The sequence below is a fragment of the Myodes glareolus genome, chromosome 5 (assembly GCF_982192425.1).
Source record: "Myodes glareolus chromosome 5, mMyoGla1.1, whole genome shotgun sequence".
NCBI lineage: Eukaryota > Metazoa > Chordata > Mammalia > Rodentia > Cricetidae > Myodes > Myodes glareolus.
The window spans coordinates 113,507,208-113,526,916 of NC_142030.1; the positions used below are offsets into that span (position 1 = coordinate 113,507,208).

Below are 19,709 nucleotides of genomic sequence, written 5' to 3' on the forward strand. Positions count from 1 at the left end.
GACAACTTTTCCCATTTGGTGATAATAAACTCCACAATTATGTTCTTCATAGCTCTTTTGTGAATTTTAGTAACAGTTTCTAAATTCAGTCTGAACAATTTCTCAGTACTTGTGAAACTGCTGAGCCTTGGGGATAAGAGATGATTTGCAGGTATTTCGTGGTTGGTGGACTTGGGTCCTAATTTATTAAATAGGTTGCTGCATAGGCCCTCTCGTACTTAATATTCAGTCCCAGTTCACTTCATTTTGGGGCAGAATCTTGCTAAGTTGCTGGTTTGGACTTGAACCTAACTCCAGCTTCAGCCTTCTGTACAGCGATGATTACAGGCATGTGCCGCCATGGCCAACAATTTTGTTCTTAAAATTAACTTTTTAGATTTGTGATTTTAGTTGTGAAGCAAAACTTCCCCATGGTTTGAATATGCTTGTGGAAGCAGTGTTGTTAATTAACTGTGGTAAGGTGTTGTAACAACATTTGCTGCTGTACTCTTTAGAGTGTTTGCTGGCATTGATTATACTACTTCTTCAACTCTTCTCTCCTTATTTTGGATAATAACCATTTGTTAGATGTAAAGTGATCTCATTGTGGTTCGATTTGCATTTCTTTTTAGAAATTTGTTGCATTTTTTCATTTGTTTACATTTGAAGGTATATAGTTTTAAACTGAATTCATATTTTGGCTGTGTAGAAAAATAATCTGCTATAAGAAAAGGAGTGAGGGTGGAAGAGATGGGTCAGTGGTTAAGAGTACATCTGCTCCTTCAGAGGACCTGGGCCACTGTAACTCTAGGAATGTCTTAGACCTCTGGCCTCTTCAGGCCCCTGTTCTTATGTGCACATACCCATACATACAGACATGTAGTTAAAAGTAAAACTGTAAGGAATAAAAAGAAAAAGAAGTGATTGAAACTGAAAGATTCTTTCAGGTAATAGCTGTTTGGGAAGATTGGAACACTTCACTTATGCCTTTGTTTTTTTATGGTACTGGAGATGAAACCTAGGACCTTGCACTTGCTAAGCAGGTACTCTGCCACTGAGCCATATTGCCAGCACTGTGTTGCTATTAATTTTTTTAAAGTACTTAGAAAGGTGTTGAATTTTTAATTAGCAAACCCTCTCTGGCAAATGCTGGCTGCAAGGAAAAATTACATGATTTGAGTTAGGATAAATATGAGTTTATTGTTAAAAAATGATAATATAATTAGTAACATCAGTGAGGCCAAATGTGTCAGCTGTTGGCACTGAAGAGATCTGTGCTTTCCTCATCACAGGGTGCTTTATAAACACTCGTAGTGCCTTGGGTGTCTGGAAGGTGGGTGTAAGGCTTAGTTCCCAAGAACGTTTAATGGGGTTTATTTTTGTGAGTAGAGTTGTCAACTAGAATCCCACACCCATTGTCAGACCAGTTTGGGGCATTGGACAGCGGATGATATACATTATATGATCCTTGGAAGTGTAAGGCCCTCTATTTGTGTCGTTACACAATTAAAAAGTCAGCACGTTATTGACTGTGTTTGGCTCTGGAAACAAGTGGCCTTGACATGAGTGGTGTTTGAGTGTTGTTGGGGTTCTGGGTGGGAGGAGGAGGTAAGGTGTTAGGACAGAGAAAGGACAGGGCTATTTTCTGGTTTTTGGCTTACCCACCATCTTATAACAACATAATATAACACTGCTTTAATTCTGGAGAGCTGTAAGCTTAGTGTGCTTTTTATTATTGTAAACATCCAATCTGAGGCACACACCCGTACTAGTGATGGACCGAGTTGACTCAGAGTCAGGATTCCCAATAGTTTCTGAGTGGCTTAACCTTAATGGTAAACTATCCATGCATAGTGTTTCTTAGAACGATTTGGTGTGTGTTAATGGTGCTGTTGGTAATGCTTTTTCCTAACAGAGCATCCTAACAGATTGTCACTAAACCAGTCAGTAAATACAAAGTACCAAGCACTTACTTGGGAGATTAACATAAAGTGTACCATTCCCTTTATTTATCACTTTGATTCTGGTTCACCTGGTATAAAATGGACACTACTGGCAACTCCAGTTAGCAATATTTGATTTTTGTGTGTCAAAATAGCTGAGAAAGTAAATGTTTGAAAAGATTATTACTGTTAAATAAAATAAACATCGGTACTACTACTTGGGACTCTTAACACTTGGTTTTTCTCCACCCTTAATGTCTAGTCACTGGTAACTTACATACAGTTACTCAGACTGCAGGACTTGATTCATAGAAACTCTCTGCTCTGCTGTAGATTAACACGTCGTCTTCTCTTCTAGAACGACCCTGCTTGTGGTGATTATATACAGAATAATGAGACTGGCTTAGTAGCACAAGCCCAGATACCTCAAGATGGACTCACTCTGGCCCCTCACAGACCTCAGCGAGAAGGTACGCTGTATTTGAACTTAAGGCAAGGCGCTGTTTACACTCAAGGTTTCTTGTTGTTGTCGAGGCTGCTGGTGGGGTTGGTTGGTTGGGAGATAGGTTCTCACATAACTAAAGCTGGCCTTGAACAACTGATCTTGTGCCTCTGTCTCCCAAGTGCTAGGATTACAGACCTGTGCCACCAGACCTGGTTTATGTGGTGCTCGGGAGCAACTTCAGGGCTTGTGGTGCCAGACACATGCTCTTGTCAGCTGAGCTGTATCACTAGCCCCAGTGCTATTTAATTCTTAACTTTGTTTTGTAGAGAAATCCTGTTGGTAGTAGGCTTTTGCCCAAAAGCAGTGTTCCCATTGCTGTGCCTTCTGTGCTCTGCAGCCTTTGACGGTCCTCTCACATGTGCTGGCTGGTGTCGCAGACAGCTGTCTTTGCGCTGTCTCTTAAACCTCTGTGTGTTTCTGTAGGGCAAAGATTTTAGTGTTTTCATCTATAGAGTGTGGTTGTGTCTTAAAAAAGGAGGAAAGAAAAGGAAATGAGCAGAGTTCATAGTAAGAGGATGAAGAAATTGTTCACAAATCTATTTGTCATGCAGTTTTAAAGAGGAATGGCACATGGGAATGAAGGCACAGTGTCACCTAAAAAGGGTTGGATTGGGCTTTAGTGTTCCCTCTTCTTTGCTGGGGTGTCCATAAGCCCATAATGAGAAAACTTGAATCAAAGTGTGGGCTGCTGTGTAAGTTGTAGATGAGCCAAGGATGCATCAGACATACTCATTTACAGCTCTGAATTTGTGTCAGTATGCCTCCTTTGAGTCAGAATCTTTTTTCCTGGATAGAACTACGTCTGTTTAGTTACAAAGAAATGTAAACTCCTTCAGTTCAGCTCATTGAACTTAGAGTAACCTGATGCAGAGCTTGGTCTTACGTTCTGTTTTCATAAAAAAAATTTAGAAAAGGAAGACTGTTTCAAATGATAGCAGTAGTCAGATAGCATAAGGTAGTATTATGTGTGGTTCTTCATTTCTAACTGTTAAAAACATGGTATGTAATACCTGCTCTCTGGTTTTAGTTTATGAGGGTTAAGATATGTAGCAGCAGGCATAACTTGAAATCCAGGATGAAGGTAAAGCATGTTCCCAGCAAGGAGCAGCAGCATCATGTTCCCTCCCTCTCTTTCTCCCTCCGTCCCTCCCTCCCTCTCTCTTCTGCTAAACATGGAACACTAAGGGTTTTGGAAATGATTGCTCAGTTGATGAAGTGCTTTGCAAGCTTGAAGACTTGGAAGTCGGATCCCTAGCATCCGTGCAAAAAGCCAGGCACAGCAGCATGTGGGACTATAGTTCTAGTGCTGGAGAGACAAAGGAGAGGAGGGTCCCTGGGGCTCGCCAGCCAGTCAGATACTTAGCTGAATCAGTGAGCTCCAAGGTCAGTAAAATAATATTTCAAAATATGGTGGGGAATGATTAATGGAGACAGCCCACATTTGACTTCTGGCAGGCACACACACACGCACGCAAGCACACACACACACACACAGAGGGAGATAATGAGAGAGACAGAAAGCCAAGAACCCAGCGGTTTGCAGGATGGAACTGCACATGCCTCTGCTCTTGTCTTGTTTCTCCTTGAAACAGATCCTACTAAAGGACCCAAGCTAGCCGTGTTCAGTCCACATGCCCTCGCCTGTGCTGTTGTGGGATCAACCAGAACTTAGTGCGTTCTGGACAGGCACTCTGCCAGTGCTGCTCTGTCTCAGCACAGATAAGTTCAGTAAGGTTTAATTTCTTTTTCAAGTGACTTAGTCTAGCAGTTTTTGGAAACCCAGAGCTTCTCATTCCTCTTTGGTCATTGTAACATTGCACGAGTCTGAGAGTTACCATCTGGTACTTGAGAACTTTTGTTCCTCCCTTCACCCTCAGTATTTCTGAAGCCCAGAGAGGCTGGCTGAAGCAGCCCAGAAAGTGATACATTGTGAAAGTTAGCCAGAGTGCTGTTAGTACTCCCTGCTTATGCTGAATGCGTTTCTGCGCCTCACTTTCTGGTTGCTCATCTTTCATGGTTTGTCACAGTCTTACTCTTTCACATCTGTGCTTTCGCTACTTAAACTTCTTCTAGAGCAGAACGAGTCACCCGTTCTTCCTTGTCACCATTCCCCTGAGTCCATCAGTGTCCGTGCCCCCCCCCCGCCCCCCGCTGCATTGCTTTCCCAATCTCTTCTCTGGCACTGTTATCAAGTCCGTTATTGTCAGCCTCTGACGTTGCCGCCTCAGCACCAAGTAAGTATGGTTTTCGTGGTTTGCACCCCGAGCAACAGTCTGTTTTCTTGAAGTCCTGTGTTACAGTTTGTAGAGCAGCCCTTTTAGATTGACTTTCTCCCCCCAGTTTTTCTTTTCTATGACGGTTTACTGAGGGAGCTATAGAGTGAGTGGCTGGGGCTTGCATGTTTGCTTAGTTTGTGAATAGACTGCTTGTTCTCACGTTCACTGTGTTCTCACGTTCACTGTGTTCTCACGTTCACTGTGTTCTCACGTTCACTGTGTTCTCACGTTCACTGTGTTCTCACGTTCACTGTGTTCTCACGTTCACTATGCCCACCGTTCCATCCTTGGAACTATACATAGGGTTCTTTTACAGCGAGACTTCATGGTTCCTTATGGTGCTCAGTTTATATAGTACATACTACCAGTTCCAGGAGATGCAGAATGTTCTGGCCTCAGGCATGCATGTGATACACATATATACATGTAGGCAAACACTTATACAAATTAAAAACAAGAAAATAAATATTTTCTAATTTATTCCTATTATATATAAATAATTGAACAAGGCTTGTATAGTAAGTTGATACCAAAGTGCTGTATTGTGATCATCTGAATAAGAATTTTCATTATTCTCCTTTAGAGAAAATCTTCAGTAAAGTGTCTTTGGGTATTTTGTTTTTGTTGTTGAATGTTTGGGCATTCAGCATCTTAACATATATAGGAAACATCCACTCATACATGGATGAGTGGCATATTGCTGTGTATCCGTTTGTTAAGTTTAGTTGTGAAGAGTAAGTAAATAGTTTAATTACTGGCATTTGTCAAGTTATAAGATTACTTTAGGTAACTGACTATGTGTGTAATCTCTAACACAGTAAGTGTGTGTGTGTTTTTTCTTTCAGCTGTACACATTGAGAAGATAATGTTGAAAGGAGTCCAGAGAAAAAGGGCTGACAAATATTGGGAGTACACTTTCAAAGTAAGCTATTCTTACCCCAAAGATGCATCATTTACTGCAGTAGGTGATCTTTAGAAGAGCTAACTGCTAGCGGGTTTACTACTTTAAAAGTGGTAGGTAGGTCGATATGACAGTTTTTAAAAACAAGAACCTTAGACTTGGGGACACTATTAAAAGTGTAAGGTATAGCCTTTAAAAGTAAAGGCTAATGTTTTCACAGGTATTTGCAGACCACTGACCTTCTCTGTCCCATCACTACCCTGCTTCCCTGTTCCTCATGGGGCTTTCTCACCCCCGCTTTGTGGCTTTGTTGTCTTGTTGGCTGAGAACCCCAGGGTTGGTCCGGTCAGATTCTGTTATTGTCAGGGTAAGACTTTCCACCCGCTTCTCTCTGCTGCAGCTTCACTGTTGAGCCTGCTAATGTGAATCATACATACTATACTCTAAAGCTCCGTGGAGTGAAGCCAGGGTTCTCTGCAGCCTCACGTCAGTTCTTCCAACAGCCACTGCTTGCCAGGTTCTAGCTGTCCTCTCTCCTGAAGACTCTTCTAACCCTCGGTAGAATGTTTTCTTCTTCCTCTGCGGACTGCTACCACTATAGCTTCCACTGATCCTTGAGTAGATCGTCTTCAGCCCCTGCCATCCTACGGTGTCTGCTTTGCTCAGTACATTTGTTGAATGAATTTTAAAACTCTTTTAACTTCTACTTTGAAGGAGAACAATCTTTGGCTTTGTGGTTTCCATTTCCAATTTCCATGAGTCTCACTTTTGGCACATTTGACTCCTTGCCCTTGAAACTCTGCATGCTGGCTTCTCCTCCAGTTGTCGGAGTGACTGCTTTTCTGTACACTTTCTCCTTCCCAAAGCACAGCTCACATCTGGCTCAAATGCTCCCTTTCTAGAGAGCCTCTTAACCCATGGCTGCTCTTGCTTCAGGCCACAGTCCCCATCTTTGAGGTGTTGGTGACTGTAGAAACTCTTAAACATTTGTTTGGTTTGTGTGACTGTGACATGAGACTAACTCAGACTTCAGGTATCATGTCTACTGCAGTATCACCTACCCACGTAGATGATTATCTGTAAGAGTTGTACCAACCAGTAAACAGGGTTGCTAGGCAGAATATTTGTGCTTTATCTAATTGTTATGTTTAATTGTTAAGACTTAGATATTAGCATATCTCAAGTAGTTACTTAAATCAAACGTACAGTAGGAATTGAAGTTCTCAGAATTCTTAGTGTGAATATTTAGAGCCAGCACAGTCCTAGATCCTGTGCTCATTTTGGCTCACACTTAGCTCATTTTCTCTACCTGGAAATGGAGGTGATGAGACGCAGTGAAGAATCTTGCTAGGATTTAAAACGTCTGAAATCAAAGTGATAATCTCTTCAGAAGCTAAATCTCCCTCGACTGTAAAATGGTACTACCAAAGAGGGAAGCACTGCACTGACTGTTTCTCTTGGAATTGTACATTTAGTGAGCAACAGGGGGACAGGATTTTATCTTTTGGCTCTACCCTGTCATAGTATCATTTTTGTATTTAACCAAAAAAGCAAAACATTTCTGAAAAATTAGTTCCTGAAAATTACTAAAATAGAGTTATGTTTTAACACTGCTTTTTAAAGTGCAATTTGAAACAAATTATTTAAAAACTTTTGAGTAGAATGTCAATGTAAGAGTAAACACATTTATAGAAGCTATGATAATGCTAGAAGAACTTTTTATTTCTAGTTGCTAATCTTAAAATTAAAGTAAGGCCTTTTGTTTTACACATGGCTTTTTGCCCAATCAGTTCCTGCCTAAGCAATAACCGTGCAATCTGTGTGTTTTCTTAAATCAGGTAAATTGGTCTGACCTTTCAGTCACAACAGTAACAAAAACCCACCAAGAGCTACAGGAGTTCCTACTGAAGGTAACATTATAGATTTCCTTGTTAAGATTTGGGTATGACAGAAAGATTCCAAAAGTTTCAGTGTCAAAGCAGCAAAGAATGAAAACACACAGAGTTGGCTCCAGACAGAAGAAATGTGAGCAGTAGAAAATGTTACATTGTATCTCTTACATTTCATTGCTGGCATAAATGGCAAAGGGATTCTCTTTAGAAAATGAGTCCCCATGCTTAACTCCTAGCAGAGATGTTTCTTTTTAAGGGCTCTTCCCCCGGGACAGTGTCTGTTGTGGTGTATTCCCGTGGTTCCTGCCAGCTGTGAAGCTCTGCATCTGTGGGCTTTTCTTAAATCTTGTCTTCCTCGGACCTGACCTTCTCCCCCACCCCCATCCACAACAAGGAGAAGATGATGGAATTGTCAAAAGATTGTGTTTTTTTTTTCTTTTATTTTTGCTCTTTTTTTGTACACATCCTTACCTGTTCCCTTGAGTAAGATTTTCTAATTAGATTTAATTGAAAAATGAAAGAAACAGTAAAAGGGGAAGCTAGGTCTACATGATCAATAAATTGCTATTGCACAGTAAGCAAATACTTCACAGTTTATTGTTAACAGGGAGATAGCTGCAAAATCCAGAAACAGGAAATATTTCTATCTCTGTTACCAAATTTCATATTAGAGTGTCCTTACCGAACTGATAGCACCTGGCATTTGCAGGTTTGCACTGTGTCTTCTTTGAGCTCGTGTCTGACTGTCGATCCGTGAGACTCTGCAAGGGTCTGCGTTTTCACAGCCTTTTTTTCCTTTTGTATTAAAAATAGATTCTTTTTTCTCTCATATATCCTGATTACAATTTTCCCTCCTTCTGTTCCTCCCAGTTTTTCCCCATCTCCCCTCCTATCCAGACTTCATTTCTGTCTCGCATTAGAAAAGAACAAGCTTGTAAGAGATAACAACCAAACATAACAAAATAAAATATAGAAAAAATAAAATAAAAACCATCATGTTGAAGTTGGACAAGAAAACCCAACAGAAGGACAAGAATTCCATGAGAAGGCACAAGACTCAGAGACCAGTTTGTTGCACACTCAGGAATCCCATAGAAACTTTAAGTTGAAAGCGGTAACATATAAGCAGAAGATGGTACAGACCTGTGTTGGCCCTGTACTTGCTGCTTCAGTCTGAGTTCATATGAGCCTTGCCCAACTATTCAGAGGGCCTTTCTCTCATGTCCTCTGTCCCCTCGGACTCTTAGAGTCTTTCTGTCTCCTCTCCAGTGGGTTTCCCTGAGGAGAGAGATTAGATGGAGATATTCCATTTAGAACTGTGTATTCCAAGATCTGTGTGTATAATGTCTGGCTGTGGGTATTAGTTCCCATCTGCTGCAGGAGGAAGCTTCTCTGGTGACGGCTGTATAAGGCTCTCCTCTCTGAGTGTCAGAGACCAGTTTCCATACCAGGGTCGGAGCATGGGGATTAAAAAATAAAGAGAATGAAGACGTGAGTGAAAACAATAAAACAGAAACATAGGACTGTACTGGGAGGGAGTTCACTGAATACTGAAAATTGCCTGCCTTTAATTTCCATTTGCTTAAATACCCCAATCCTAAAAGGTAGGACAGGAGTAAGATTAAAAAAAAAATGAAAACAACAACAACAACAACAAAAAGAACTGCCTCACCATGATAGAAGGAGTGAGCTGACTAGTTGAAGATTATGGGCTACATTCTTAAACATTCTGTTGCTAGAACAAGGCAAATAACACCCACACCCTAGACCAAAACATTCTGTAGGCAAACCACTTCCTGGGAAGAATCCATTGTTATCTCCATGAGGGAGTAGGAACTTAGTTGGATTCTTAGACTTTTGTTTGAGGTAGAAACAGATCTGCTCCTCTGTTCCTGAAATACAAGGGCTGGATATTAGCCACACCTGCTGACAATAACCTTGAGTGAGCAGAACTGTAGTCTACTTCTAGGTGGGACCTTTGAGGTAGAAACAGAAAATAACCTTGAAAGAAAGTAAGTCAGGGTGGAATGGCAACAACTGAGCAAGCTGAAGCTCTCTGACCCTCCACGTTGGCGTCTAGTAGAACGCCCTTAGAAGTAATTTTATTGGTGTGTGTGTGTTTAGTTTTACATGGTTTCTGGGTTCCTAGCTGCCTGCATGTGAAGATGGGCTGAGCTTCATTTGTTTGTAGTCCCCAGGCCTGCGTCCTCCTTAACCCAGCAGCCCTCCACAGTTTGTAGTTACCAGGCCTGCGTCCTCCTTAACCCAGCAGCCCTCCACAGTTTGGTGGAAAGAAGACCACGATGGAACAGTAACGTTCTGAGCATGGGCCCTTTTCTGCCTGACTTAAGGACGTGATCGGAGGCATCAGGGAAATGAGTGGCTGTGACCCTGCCAGGTGCTGAGGAGCCAGGCAGCGTTGCAGCAGGGAGAGCAAATACTGGCTGGCTTCTGATGATAAAGCCAAGTTGCATCTGCCCCTCTTTCCTTTGCATACATCTGTTAACCTTTTCTGCTTACCGCTAGCTCATTTGTGTCTTGATAGGATACATTATCCAGCGTTTAATGTAAGGTAAATAAACAATTATGAGCAGCCATCAGCTGGAGCTGGCAACAGGGTGCTCTTGTTGTCTTCTTTGTCCTGTTTTCTCCAGTGCGCAGCTCCAGTGCTAGAGAACGAGCGCCACAGGATACAGAGCCAGGGCACTTGACGCCAGCTTGTGTGTGAGACTGCCACCTCCTTATCTCTCTTCCTCTGAGAGTTCAGTGAGCAGCTCAACCCTCTGCCAGACTGTGGCCTGGCTTCTAGCAGTCTTCTGTGTCTACCTAAACTTTAGCAGTGCTGTATCTTAACAGATTACATTTCTTCTATTACATAGTTTTTCTAAAAGATAAATGCTTAACAACAACAAAACTCCCAAATGCCTAACTCATTCTTCAGGGTCATGATAATTAATCCCTCTGCTTAGCCAGCATTTGACTAGAGCACTTTCCTTAAATGCATGAACACCACGTTTACATGGGATAATCGTCACGGTCTTTCTAGAAATGAATTGCCTCTTGTCGAGTATTCTTCAAGTTGCCTGCTTCCATCTTTAACATTGTAGAAATCCAGAGTAGAATCTGTCCTGAGCACCTGTGTAATGGTGCTGTGAACAGGTATGGTTGGTGTTGAGTTGCACTACAGTAGTTTCCAGAAATAGGGGCTTGGGGTTGCTAAGTTCTGCCCTCCGTGCCCTGGCCCCTCCAGTTTTCTTTTCCATGTTGCCACAGCAGCTCTGTGAATTTTTATTTTTTCCTCTGCTGTTGTACAGTTTCTGAGGACAGAGTAGGATTTTGGATGCTTGGTAGCTACTTGAGTGAGTGAAATGCACTGTACATTGTAGGGAGGTTTTATGAACGACTGCATAGGAACAATTGTAGAGATGACAAACTGCAGTCTCAAAGTGTGTGCTTCAAAAACTCTGTGTTTAAAACATTAGAATGGAGCAGCTGCTGGTGCACATGGAGTGTGCCCATGGCTAGCTGTGTTTTCTGCAGCTGAACAGCAGTTTCCAGACCTGGCCATGTCTAGTCATGAAGAGTAAACTATTCTATGGTATTTGGAGTCGACTTTAGCGATCCCTGAGTTGAAGAGCAAGATTGGCAAGTCTGCATTGGATCTAACTTACTGTGGCTCAGAGAGCAAACCAACATCCTGTGGTTCAGCTGACAGTGCTGCAGTGCTCTCTTCATGACAGTCAAGCCCAGGGTCCCTCCTCCAGTTCATCACAAGTGTAAACTATTAAAGTGTGAAGACAACGAATCGGTAGGAAAGACAGGTTCGGGATTTATAACATGGTTTGAGTTGATTGGCTTCTTTTCAGAGTAAAGAACTTCTTCGATGAGGGCCTGCCTCCTGGTGCCCTGCTTCATGAAGTAAGGGAAGAGATACAGACTTTTATTAATATGAAGATAGATTGATCAACTTAAGTTGTTGTGTTCATCAAGATCCTGGGACGCCAAGGTCTTGATGAGCTAGTTCCGGCAAAGCTTCTGAATCTTTGCAAGTTGCTAATACACAGGAGAGGATAGCTGATCACACTTGCAAAGACTATCAGTTGACAAGACTCTGACAGATAACCTGCCAGTGATGTCAGTGGTGGTGTGGATGCTTCCATTCGAGATGTGTGTTGACCAAGCAAGTTGTCATCAAGGTTAGATCCAAAACCATACGATGGGAGATAAGATGCAAATAAGGCCATTTCTTTCCACTTGAGCTACTGACCCTTTTAGGAGACTCCTTGAGGTGAAGGCTGTGTCTCCCTATTGTGAATCAACAATTTATTCCTGCTAACCTTATGAACAAGAAAAGTAAAGATACATGTCTGCTCATTAGGCTTTGGCCTTTTTAAGATAAATTTGTATCTAGATACAAAACCTTTCTGTACTCTGAGATTGTGTGGAGGCTGACACAGGACTAGCTAGATGTGTTTTAACTAAGATGCAGAGAAATGAGAAAGTCCAGTATAAAATAGAATATACACAACACACCTTAAAGCTTCCAAAGAGTGAGCCCTGGAAAAAAGACAAAAACATGAAAGTAAACTAGATTGCACACTAATAACTGCGTGGCCACACTCAGTCCAATAATGTGAACATTGTCATTAACTTGGTGGCACTTTGCATGGTGGTCCTCAGTTGTGCAAAGCAACTATCAGCGGCTTGAAAATTGAAATAGACTTCTCTGCCAAGGCTTCTTTGTCAGTGTATTGGGGAGATAGCTTACTTGTAGATGTGTTTGAAGAACACCCATGTAGAAGCTAAGTGAAGTCAACCATGTCTGTGGCCCCAGTATTGGAGTGTTGAATGACAGGTGGATCCCCTGAGATCACTGGCCAGCCAGTCTAGCTCCTCAGTGAACTGTGAATTCAGTGAGAGGGACCCTATCTCAAAAGATGAGCTGGGAAGCAATAGTGGAAGACACTTGGTGTCAACTTCTGGTCTCCCTGACATGTGCATGCACTTGCAGACACATATGTTCATACATATACATGTGCACACACTATATACACTAGATATGTTTTACTAATGTTTAAAGTTAGTAATAAATACCTATTGTCAAGAATCTATATTAATACGCTGGTGTCAAAGTGTCCATTTTGAAATTAATGGTATTTCTTTATTTGGGAAATGTGTCAATTCAGAATTCATTTCTTCAGGCTGGTGTTGGAGGACATGCTTTCCATGGTAGAGTGAAGATGCCATTTTGTGATCTCACCAGATTGAGTAGCAGACATTGTCCAAATCACCGTGCCCAACCTCAGTAGTGCCGCCACCTTTGCCCTCTCCGTGGCTCTGTTTGAGGACAGTGTTTACTAAAAGAATTTTAGTGAAAGTGACAGTAACTCAGAGGTTAATCACAAAAGTCAAAATTGAATTCTTGAAAAGTTTAGAAAGTTAGTTTTGAAACACATTTCACATTTTTCAAGAATATTTTTAATTAAGCAAGTTAAATAATGTGATAAGAGTTTGGCTTCATTTGAAGTTTTTTTTTTTGACCAAATGATTCTTACAGATTCTAGCACATTGCTCATAGGACACATCTATCATGTTGAGGGAAAATCTGGAGGGTGGTTTTTGTTTTGTTTTTATAATTATGGGTGTGGGTTTTGCAGGGTCTGGTCCATGTAGAGGTCGGGGGCAGCCTTGAGAATCACTTCTCCCCATCCACTTTGCCTGGGTTGTGGGGATTGAACTTGAGTAGCAAATACTGAACCATCACCAGCTCTGATGGGTGTTTTTGGTGTAAATAAAACTCAAAAGAATTTGACCCAGCCTTCATTACTTTGTTCTTTATTTGGCGTACAGCATTTCATTGTCCAGCACTGTCTGAGATTAAAATGTGAGGGGCGGGAAGCACAAAACTGAAAGCTATAGAGATGGAGACAACACTTTTCAGAGTAGTGTTCCAAGATCACAGTGCCAGCTGTCTATGCTCAGTTTATCTTGAAACTCTGTATGGATGTCCTCTCGGAGGGCATAGGGCCTCACGTGTGCGAGTCACGTGCTGAACACGTGGGCTTCCAGTGCATCTGGACGAGCCCCAGGAGATCTGCATCTTAGAACAGACCTGTACCATGTCAACCTTGGAAAGAATGCTGTGGGATGGCTAATAAGAAGGCATTTCTTTTTAGTTTATTTATATTTGTTCATATGTTTGAAGAACTCAGCATTGTTTTTCTTTTGTAGCTTCCAAAGGAACTGTCTTCTGAGACCTTTGACAAGACCATCTTAGGAGCCCTAAATCAGGGGTCTTTAAAAAGGGAAGAGCGGCGACACCCTGACCTGGAGCCCATCCTAAGGTAACAGCACTAGTCTCTGGCCATGAGGGAGAGCAGAGGCTTTTCCTCTGGGTAGGCCGAGGCTCACAGTAGAAGGTGGCAACTCTATGTGTCACTGTCTTCCTTTGTTTAACAGCATAAATTTGGTTCTTTTAACCTGAAAGTATCATGGGTTAAACCTCTTAGGTTTCCACTGCTGCTGTCGTTGTTCCTAAAGCTGTATTGAGGATGTCATTGTCCAGTAGCTAGGCTGTCAGAGACTGGGTCATCCAGGGAATGGGGCACGGGGCACATGCTCACTGCCATTTGCTTGGAGCCCAGTGCCCTTGTGAAGTTGTTGCACCATTGGAAATGTTTGTGTTGCTTAGGTGAGGGTTCAGTATGCTGTCTGGTGTGTTTAAACACCCTACCTTTGTTCTGTCCCAGAGCCATGCCCCAGGGCTGGGGGGCCAACAGGGTAATGGGTGATACAGGTCCTCTTCCCTCACAAATCAAGTTAACCTGTTTTGTGATAGATGTTTGAAAGGTGTCTATTATTGGTATAGGAGGTCCTTCTGTCTTTGTGCTGTTTTCATTGGTTAGTAAATAATGAAACAGCCTTAGCCTGATAGAGCAGAACTTAGGTAGGTGGAGAAGACAGAACTGAATTCTAGGAGGAAGAAAACAGAGTCAGAGAGAGGCCATGGAGCCACCAGAAACAGACATGCCAAATCTTTCCCGGTAAGCCACTGCCACCTGGTGATACACAGATTAATAAAAATGAGTTAAATCAAGATGTAAGAATTAGCCAATAAGAGACTAGAGCTAATGGGCCAAGCAGTGTTTTAATTAATACAGTTTCTGTGTGGTTATTTCGGGTGTAAGCTAGCCGGGCACCCGGGAACTGGGCAGCAGGAAGAACAAGCGGCCCCCTCCTTGCAACATACTGTCACTGACATACAAAGTTTGCACAGCACGGGAGAGATTGAAAGATGAAATGCTGGAGAGGAAAGGGGGCTTACAGTTCTGTAGGCAGGGTGTGGTAGCCCACACATTTAATCCCAGAATTGGGACACATGTTGGATCTCTGAATTTGAGGTCATCCTTATCTACTTAGAGAATTTGAGGCCATCCAGGGAGGGCTATGTATTAAAACCCTGTCTTTAAAACAACAGCAATAAAAATCTACCATGAAGATCAAGTCAGTGTGTTTACAATGACATCGGTTCCTGTTGTAAAGGAAGTCTTCAGCAGTTCCAGTCTAGGTAGAAAGTTGGATGGTTGATGTGTCCTAATGGAGGCTTCCGAGGTGGAATGGTAGGGAGGCAAGGGGTAAGGGAGAGCAGGTCGGGGTTGGAGAAGTGAGCAGAGTGGTGTAGTCGTGTGATCGTGAAGAGTTCCAGGTGCATCATATAGCACCAAGATCCCCTGGGGTTGATGTGGGATATCTGAGACATACATCCTAGGCTGGAGCAGCTGCCCACACACCGGGGGTTAGAGTATGGGCATGGTAGGTATCAGTTGCTGTTTCAATGGAAACTTAAGCTTACTAAAAGGCTAACTGAAAGTATGACCTCAGGGTCAGGGTCAGGCTTGTGAGACCACTCTGATTTGCCCTCCCAAGGAAACTGTGTCCCAGAGTGTTCTTAGGATCGGCGTTGTCAAGGAGGGGAAGGCAAGAGTGCTTGCTCCCCCACAGAGAGAGGCAGTGAGTAAAGGGATCAGATAGTTGAATTCTTGAGTGTCTGTGTGCTCAGACTTCAGAGAACTGCAGTTCAGTTACCTCTCAAAACTATTTAGTCCTTTAAAATATGTTTGTTTTGTCTGTGACAGTCATACAGTGTAATCCTGGCTGGCCTGGCAGCATCAGACTAGCACTCCCTTCTGGTTTTCAGGTTCTGAGAGTCTAGGTAACTCCAGCACGTCTGTCTCTAAAGTCTTCACCGTGTTTCTCTGACCAGATAGATGGCTGATGCTGAGGAGAGGTCGTCGTGTTCAGGGCAGGGCCTGCTCAGAGAGGACTCTCCATAGCTGGACAAGTTTTGAACCCCAGTTTTTAGAACTGACTGGTTTGATGGATGAGTAATTGTCTTCAGGCTTAGGTTTGCATTCTTTCTATCTTCCTGTAAGATTACCAAACTGGTAATCTTTTTTATGAAATGATGAATTTTTATCTATATATCTGTTTAGATTTTTGCGGCTTTCTTAAATAAAATAAGAATTAACAGTGACAACTTGTCCCTGTGCTATGATGGTTAGGATGGGGTTCCAGATGCCAGATATTCCAGCCTTTGCTTTTGTATCCCATCTCTGTCTCTTTTAAGACTGGACACAGATGTCCAGAGTGTTGGTAACTGTCAGGGATAGCTCAGTAGACATGTGGGAAAAAGAACATTTGGAATGTTATGCCTTTTATTACTTCAAAATTAATTATAAAAGCTGGACGTTGATGGTATGCACCTATAGTCCTCAGCCCTGGGACCCTAAGACAGGAAGATTACTGAGTGCAGAAGTTCGAGACAAGCATAGGCAATACAAGACCCCATCTCCAAAAAAAGTACTGAAAGCAGTTTGTTGGTTTTAATTAGCTTCTAAGAGTCAGATATTGAGAACAGAATGTAAATAAAACAAAAGCAAGCGGGTCCTTGGCCTAGCAGTGCAGAGCTGCAGTCACCCAGGCTAGCTTGAGCTCTGGGAGGTCAGGCAGTCCTGGACTGTTATTGCCTCAAAATAAGAATTAGGGAAAATTAGTAAGATGAGGCTGGGGACAGCTCAGTGACAGAACTCCTCCCTAACTGTGAGGGTGCTCCTATATCGTCTTTGTTTTCTACAAATGTTAGAATCATGGCGTGCTGCAGACTTAGGATAACTTAGACGTGACAGTAACCTGCCACTGTGATCCCTGTTTCCCAGGACTCCTAGCATCCCAGCCCCACAGTCTCCTCAGAACAGCCAGATGGCGGCCAGTAACCCGCGTGAGGAAGACTGATGCTTTGCAGGCCTTTTCCTGAGTAGATACGCAGCTTTGGGACCTAAACAAGCAGCTGAAATAAGACCTTTTTTACTGTGGGGCAGTCAGCTTGACACTTCCCCAGAAAAAAATAAACTTGTTTAATAGATTCTTGCAAATAAGTTTTGTTAAAATTTATTCACTCCCGTGGAAGTACGTCAGAAAATAATGTTTTCTTTGGGGAAAGGTTTGACTCACCCCTGCGTCCCCCCCACACACCGGTGTGTGAATGCAGCAGTCACTAAGTTGGAGACTACAGATGTGCACTCTGGCAGTTAACTAACTCTTCTTCCTGTGCAGGCAGCTATTTTCAACCTCATCCCAGGCTTTTCTTCAGAGTCAGAAAGTACGCAGCTTTTTTCGGTCAATATCGTCGGAGTCTCCACATAGTCTCAGTAAGTGCCCTCTGTTCCTCTGTGGAAATCTGGGAAATGTTGCTTTGTTTTGTGTTTTGGTTTTTTAAAGGGTTTGGTTTTTGCTTGGTTTTTGTGTTTTACTGTTCCATCTTATTGTTCAAATTTGAAGAATTTTAGTTAAAAGTTATGGAATAGAGATATGCAAATAAGAAATACTTGTCCTTTTTAGTGAACTTTACACTGCCCCTTTAAAGATCCTGACAGCTGGGGCAGCAGAACCGAGCAGGCCGGCTCACAGAACTCTGCCCTTCAGTCCTGGGCAGAGCTGCTGGCTGCACCGGGGCAGGGTGTGCCATCTGGTGCGGACCGTCCCATGCGACCTCTACATAGTCAGAACTTACAGAGCAGCCTCTGCTGGACAAAGGTTGCTGTATTTTTATCCCTTCCCAGCCTTTCTGCTGTTTTGGATAGGCTTTCTGTTCCTGGAGCATTTACAAATGCTGCTGTTTACATAAACGCCAACTTATCTTGGGACTATTCCGGGAATAAACTTTATTCGTTAATTCTTTGATAAAAATTTTAAAAGTTTGATAAATCCAGGTGTTAAATGAAAGTCCTTGAGCTTCCCTACAGCCCTTGGCTGTAGCTTCTTGCAAGTGCCGCTCTTCCTAGAGCCTGTGACTCGCTGTCTGGTGTCTGTCTCTGCGCTCATCATGTCTCGGCTGTTCAGCCTCTTCAGGAAGTTTCCCCACTCCTGCTTCTGTGCGTTGTTCATCAATCCTGTCTTGTCTCAATTTCCTACAAATTCTGCTCAGCCTGACTTTTAAACAGATGTTTTGCCAATAATGCTGATAAATTCCATAGATAGTTTTTACTCACTTTAAGCACAGCCAATATTTTGAGGAACGTTTTTTTATTTAAATTTTTCCTTTTATTTTCAGTTGTCTTTGTTTTATACCTAAAAGAAAAGGAAAATACATGCCTCCTAAGTTTGGGGTATGAAAAAAGATGAGAAATGGGATTAACTATTGAGCGTGATGGCTTTCAGAGTTTGACTAACTGCTGATGTTTGATTAAGTGCCGTAAATGTGGGGAACCTGGTTAGCAGCCAGGGTCAAAGTGTAGTTCTGGGAGTAGCTGACTGAAGTAAGATGCACAACTGCAGCTCCGTGGCTGAGCTGTGTCTGAACAGTGACAGTAACTGTTAAAGCCATGCTTATCCTCAGGCTCTGCAGACTCCACAGCACTGCTCCCCAAGTCAAAGTGGGGGAGGTTGTTAATAGTATCTGCCAATAGCACCTGGTTCATTCTAAAAAGGCTCTGAAACAAAGTTAAGCTTTTATCCGAGATTCTCACCCTGCCCAGGAAAGCCACCCTTGTGGGAAGTATACATATACATAAGGCAGAGTCGCTGAGGGCTTGGCAAGGTTTGCAGTTCACAGGCGATGCTAAGGAGCCTGGCGGATCTTATCTGAAGATGGAACTCGTAAAATACTGTTGAATGTGCACATCTTGGCTTGTGGGTAAACTTGTCAGCAGTCTAGTCTATACATGTGTGAGTTGTTTTGCTGAAGAATAGTACAGTGTTGTCAGGGTTCATTCACACAGTCCTCTTTTTGTTACCCTGGGGCAGAAAACAGTGCCCGTTTGCTGATAGACAACTCTTGAACAAGCAGTCTTAACACTCTTAACCTTGTCTGTGCTCCACTGCCGTCAGAGTGTGTTTCCTGGTTAGTGCTGACCCACAGTCGCTGCTCTGTAACAGCAGAAAGGTGGGCTTTACAACATTGCAGTATCCCACAGTGTTCTTAAGGGGTTTTAAAAAGTAACGAAGTTTAGACAGTAGATAGTAGAGACACACTCTCCGTCTGGTCCTTCAGTGAGGGAGCATTCAGGGAATGACAGGTGTGGGATGACTTGCTCCAGCCAGGTGGTACCTTGAGGGAGCAGCTTGCTCCAGAACTCCACTCTAATAGACCTGTGCATCTTCAAGGTCCGACCTTGGAGAAAGGTTCTTTCACTAGAAACCCTTCTCTCTCCTCTTCTTGGGGCAGAGGGATAATCATTATACTTATTTTCTTTTATCTCACTATTATAATTTTCCCAGAGTTAGTATTGAATTATCTCCTGCAGATAACTTACAGTCCTCTCTGAAGACTTCTCAGATATTAGAGCACTTAAAAGAAGACAGCTCAGAAGCTTCAAGTCAAGAAGAAGGTAATTGTAGACCACTAGACTAAGTCTGCACACACTGACACAGTCAGCACAGAGGACAGAGAGCCAAATGGCACCTCAGTGCAAGGGCAGGGAAGAGGTCGCTAGCTCCATTGTAGTGACATTTCATCTGTATTTAAATAAATAAAGCCTGCCTGAAGATCAGAGAATAAAACAGCCACACTGCTCAGCCTTACAAATCAAACAGTAGTGACACACACCTTTAATCCCAGTAACCATACTAGTTTGGCGTAGAAACCCGGTGATAGTGGTGAATGCCTTTAATCCTGGCACTAGAGAGGATTATAAAACCAGAGGAGACAGCCCTCAG

The 19,709-nt window shown here is 42.7% G+C and overlaps 1 protein-coding gene across 1 annotated transcript in view; it reads left to right on the forward strand.

Moving 5' to 3' along the window:
• The window catches only part of Zcchc2 (zinc finger CCHC-type containing 2), a 46,205-nt gene that overhangs the window by 11,327 nt on the left and 15,169 nt on the right, over window positions 1–19,709 (forward strand). Inside the window, 6 exon segments of the mRNA XM_048443746.3 lie at window positions 2,281–2,392; window positions 5,549–5,625; window positions 7,443–7,514; window positions 13,728–13,840; window positions 17,109–17,203; window positions 19,298–19,381. Coding sequence (XP_048299703.3) covers window positions 2,281–2,392; window positions 5,549–5,625; window positions 7,443–7,514; window positions 13,728–13,840; window positions 17,109–17,203; window positions 19,298–19,381 — 553 coding nt within the window.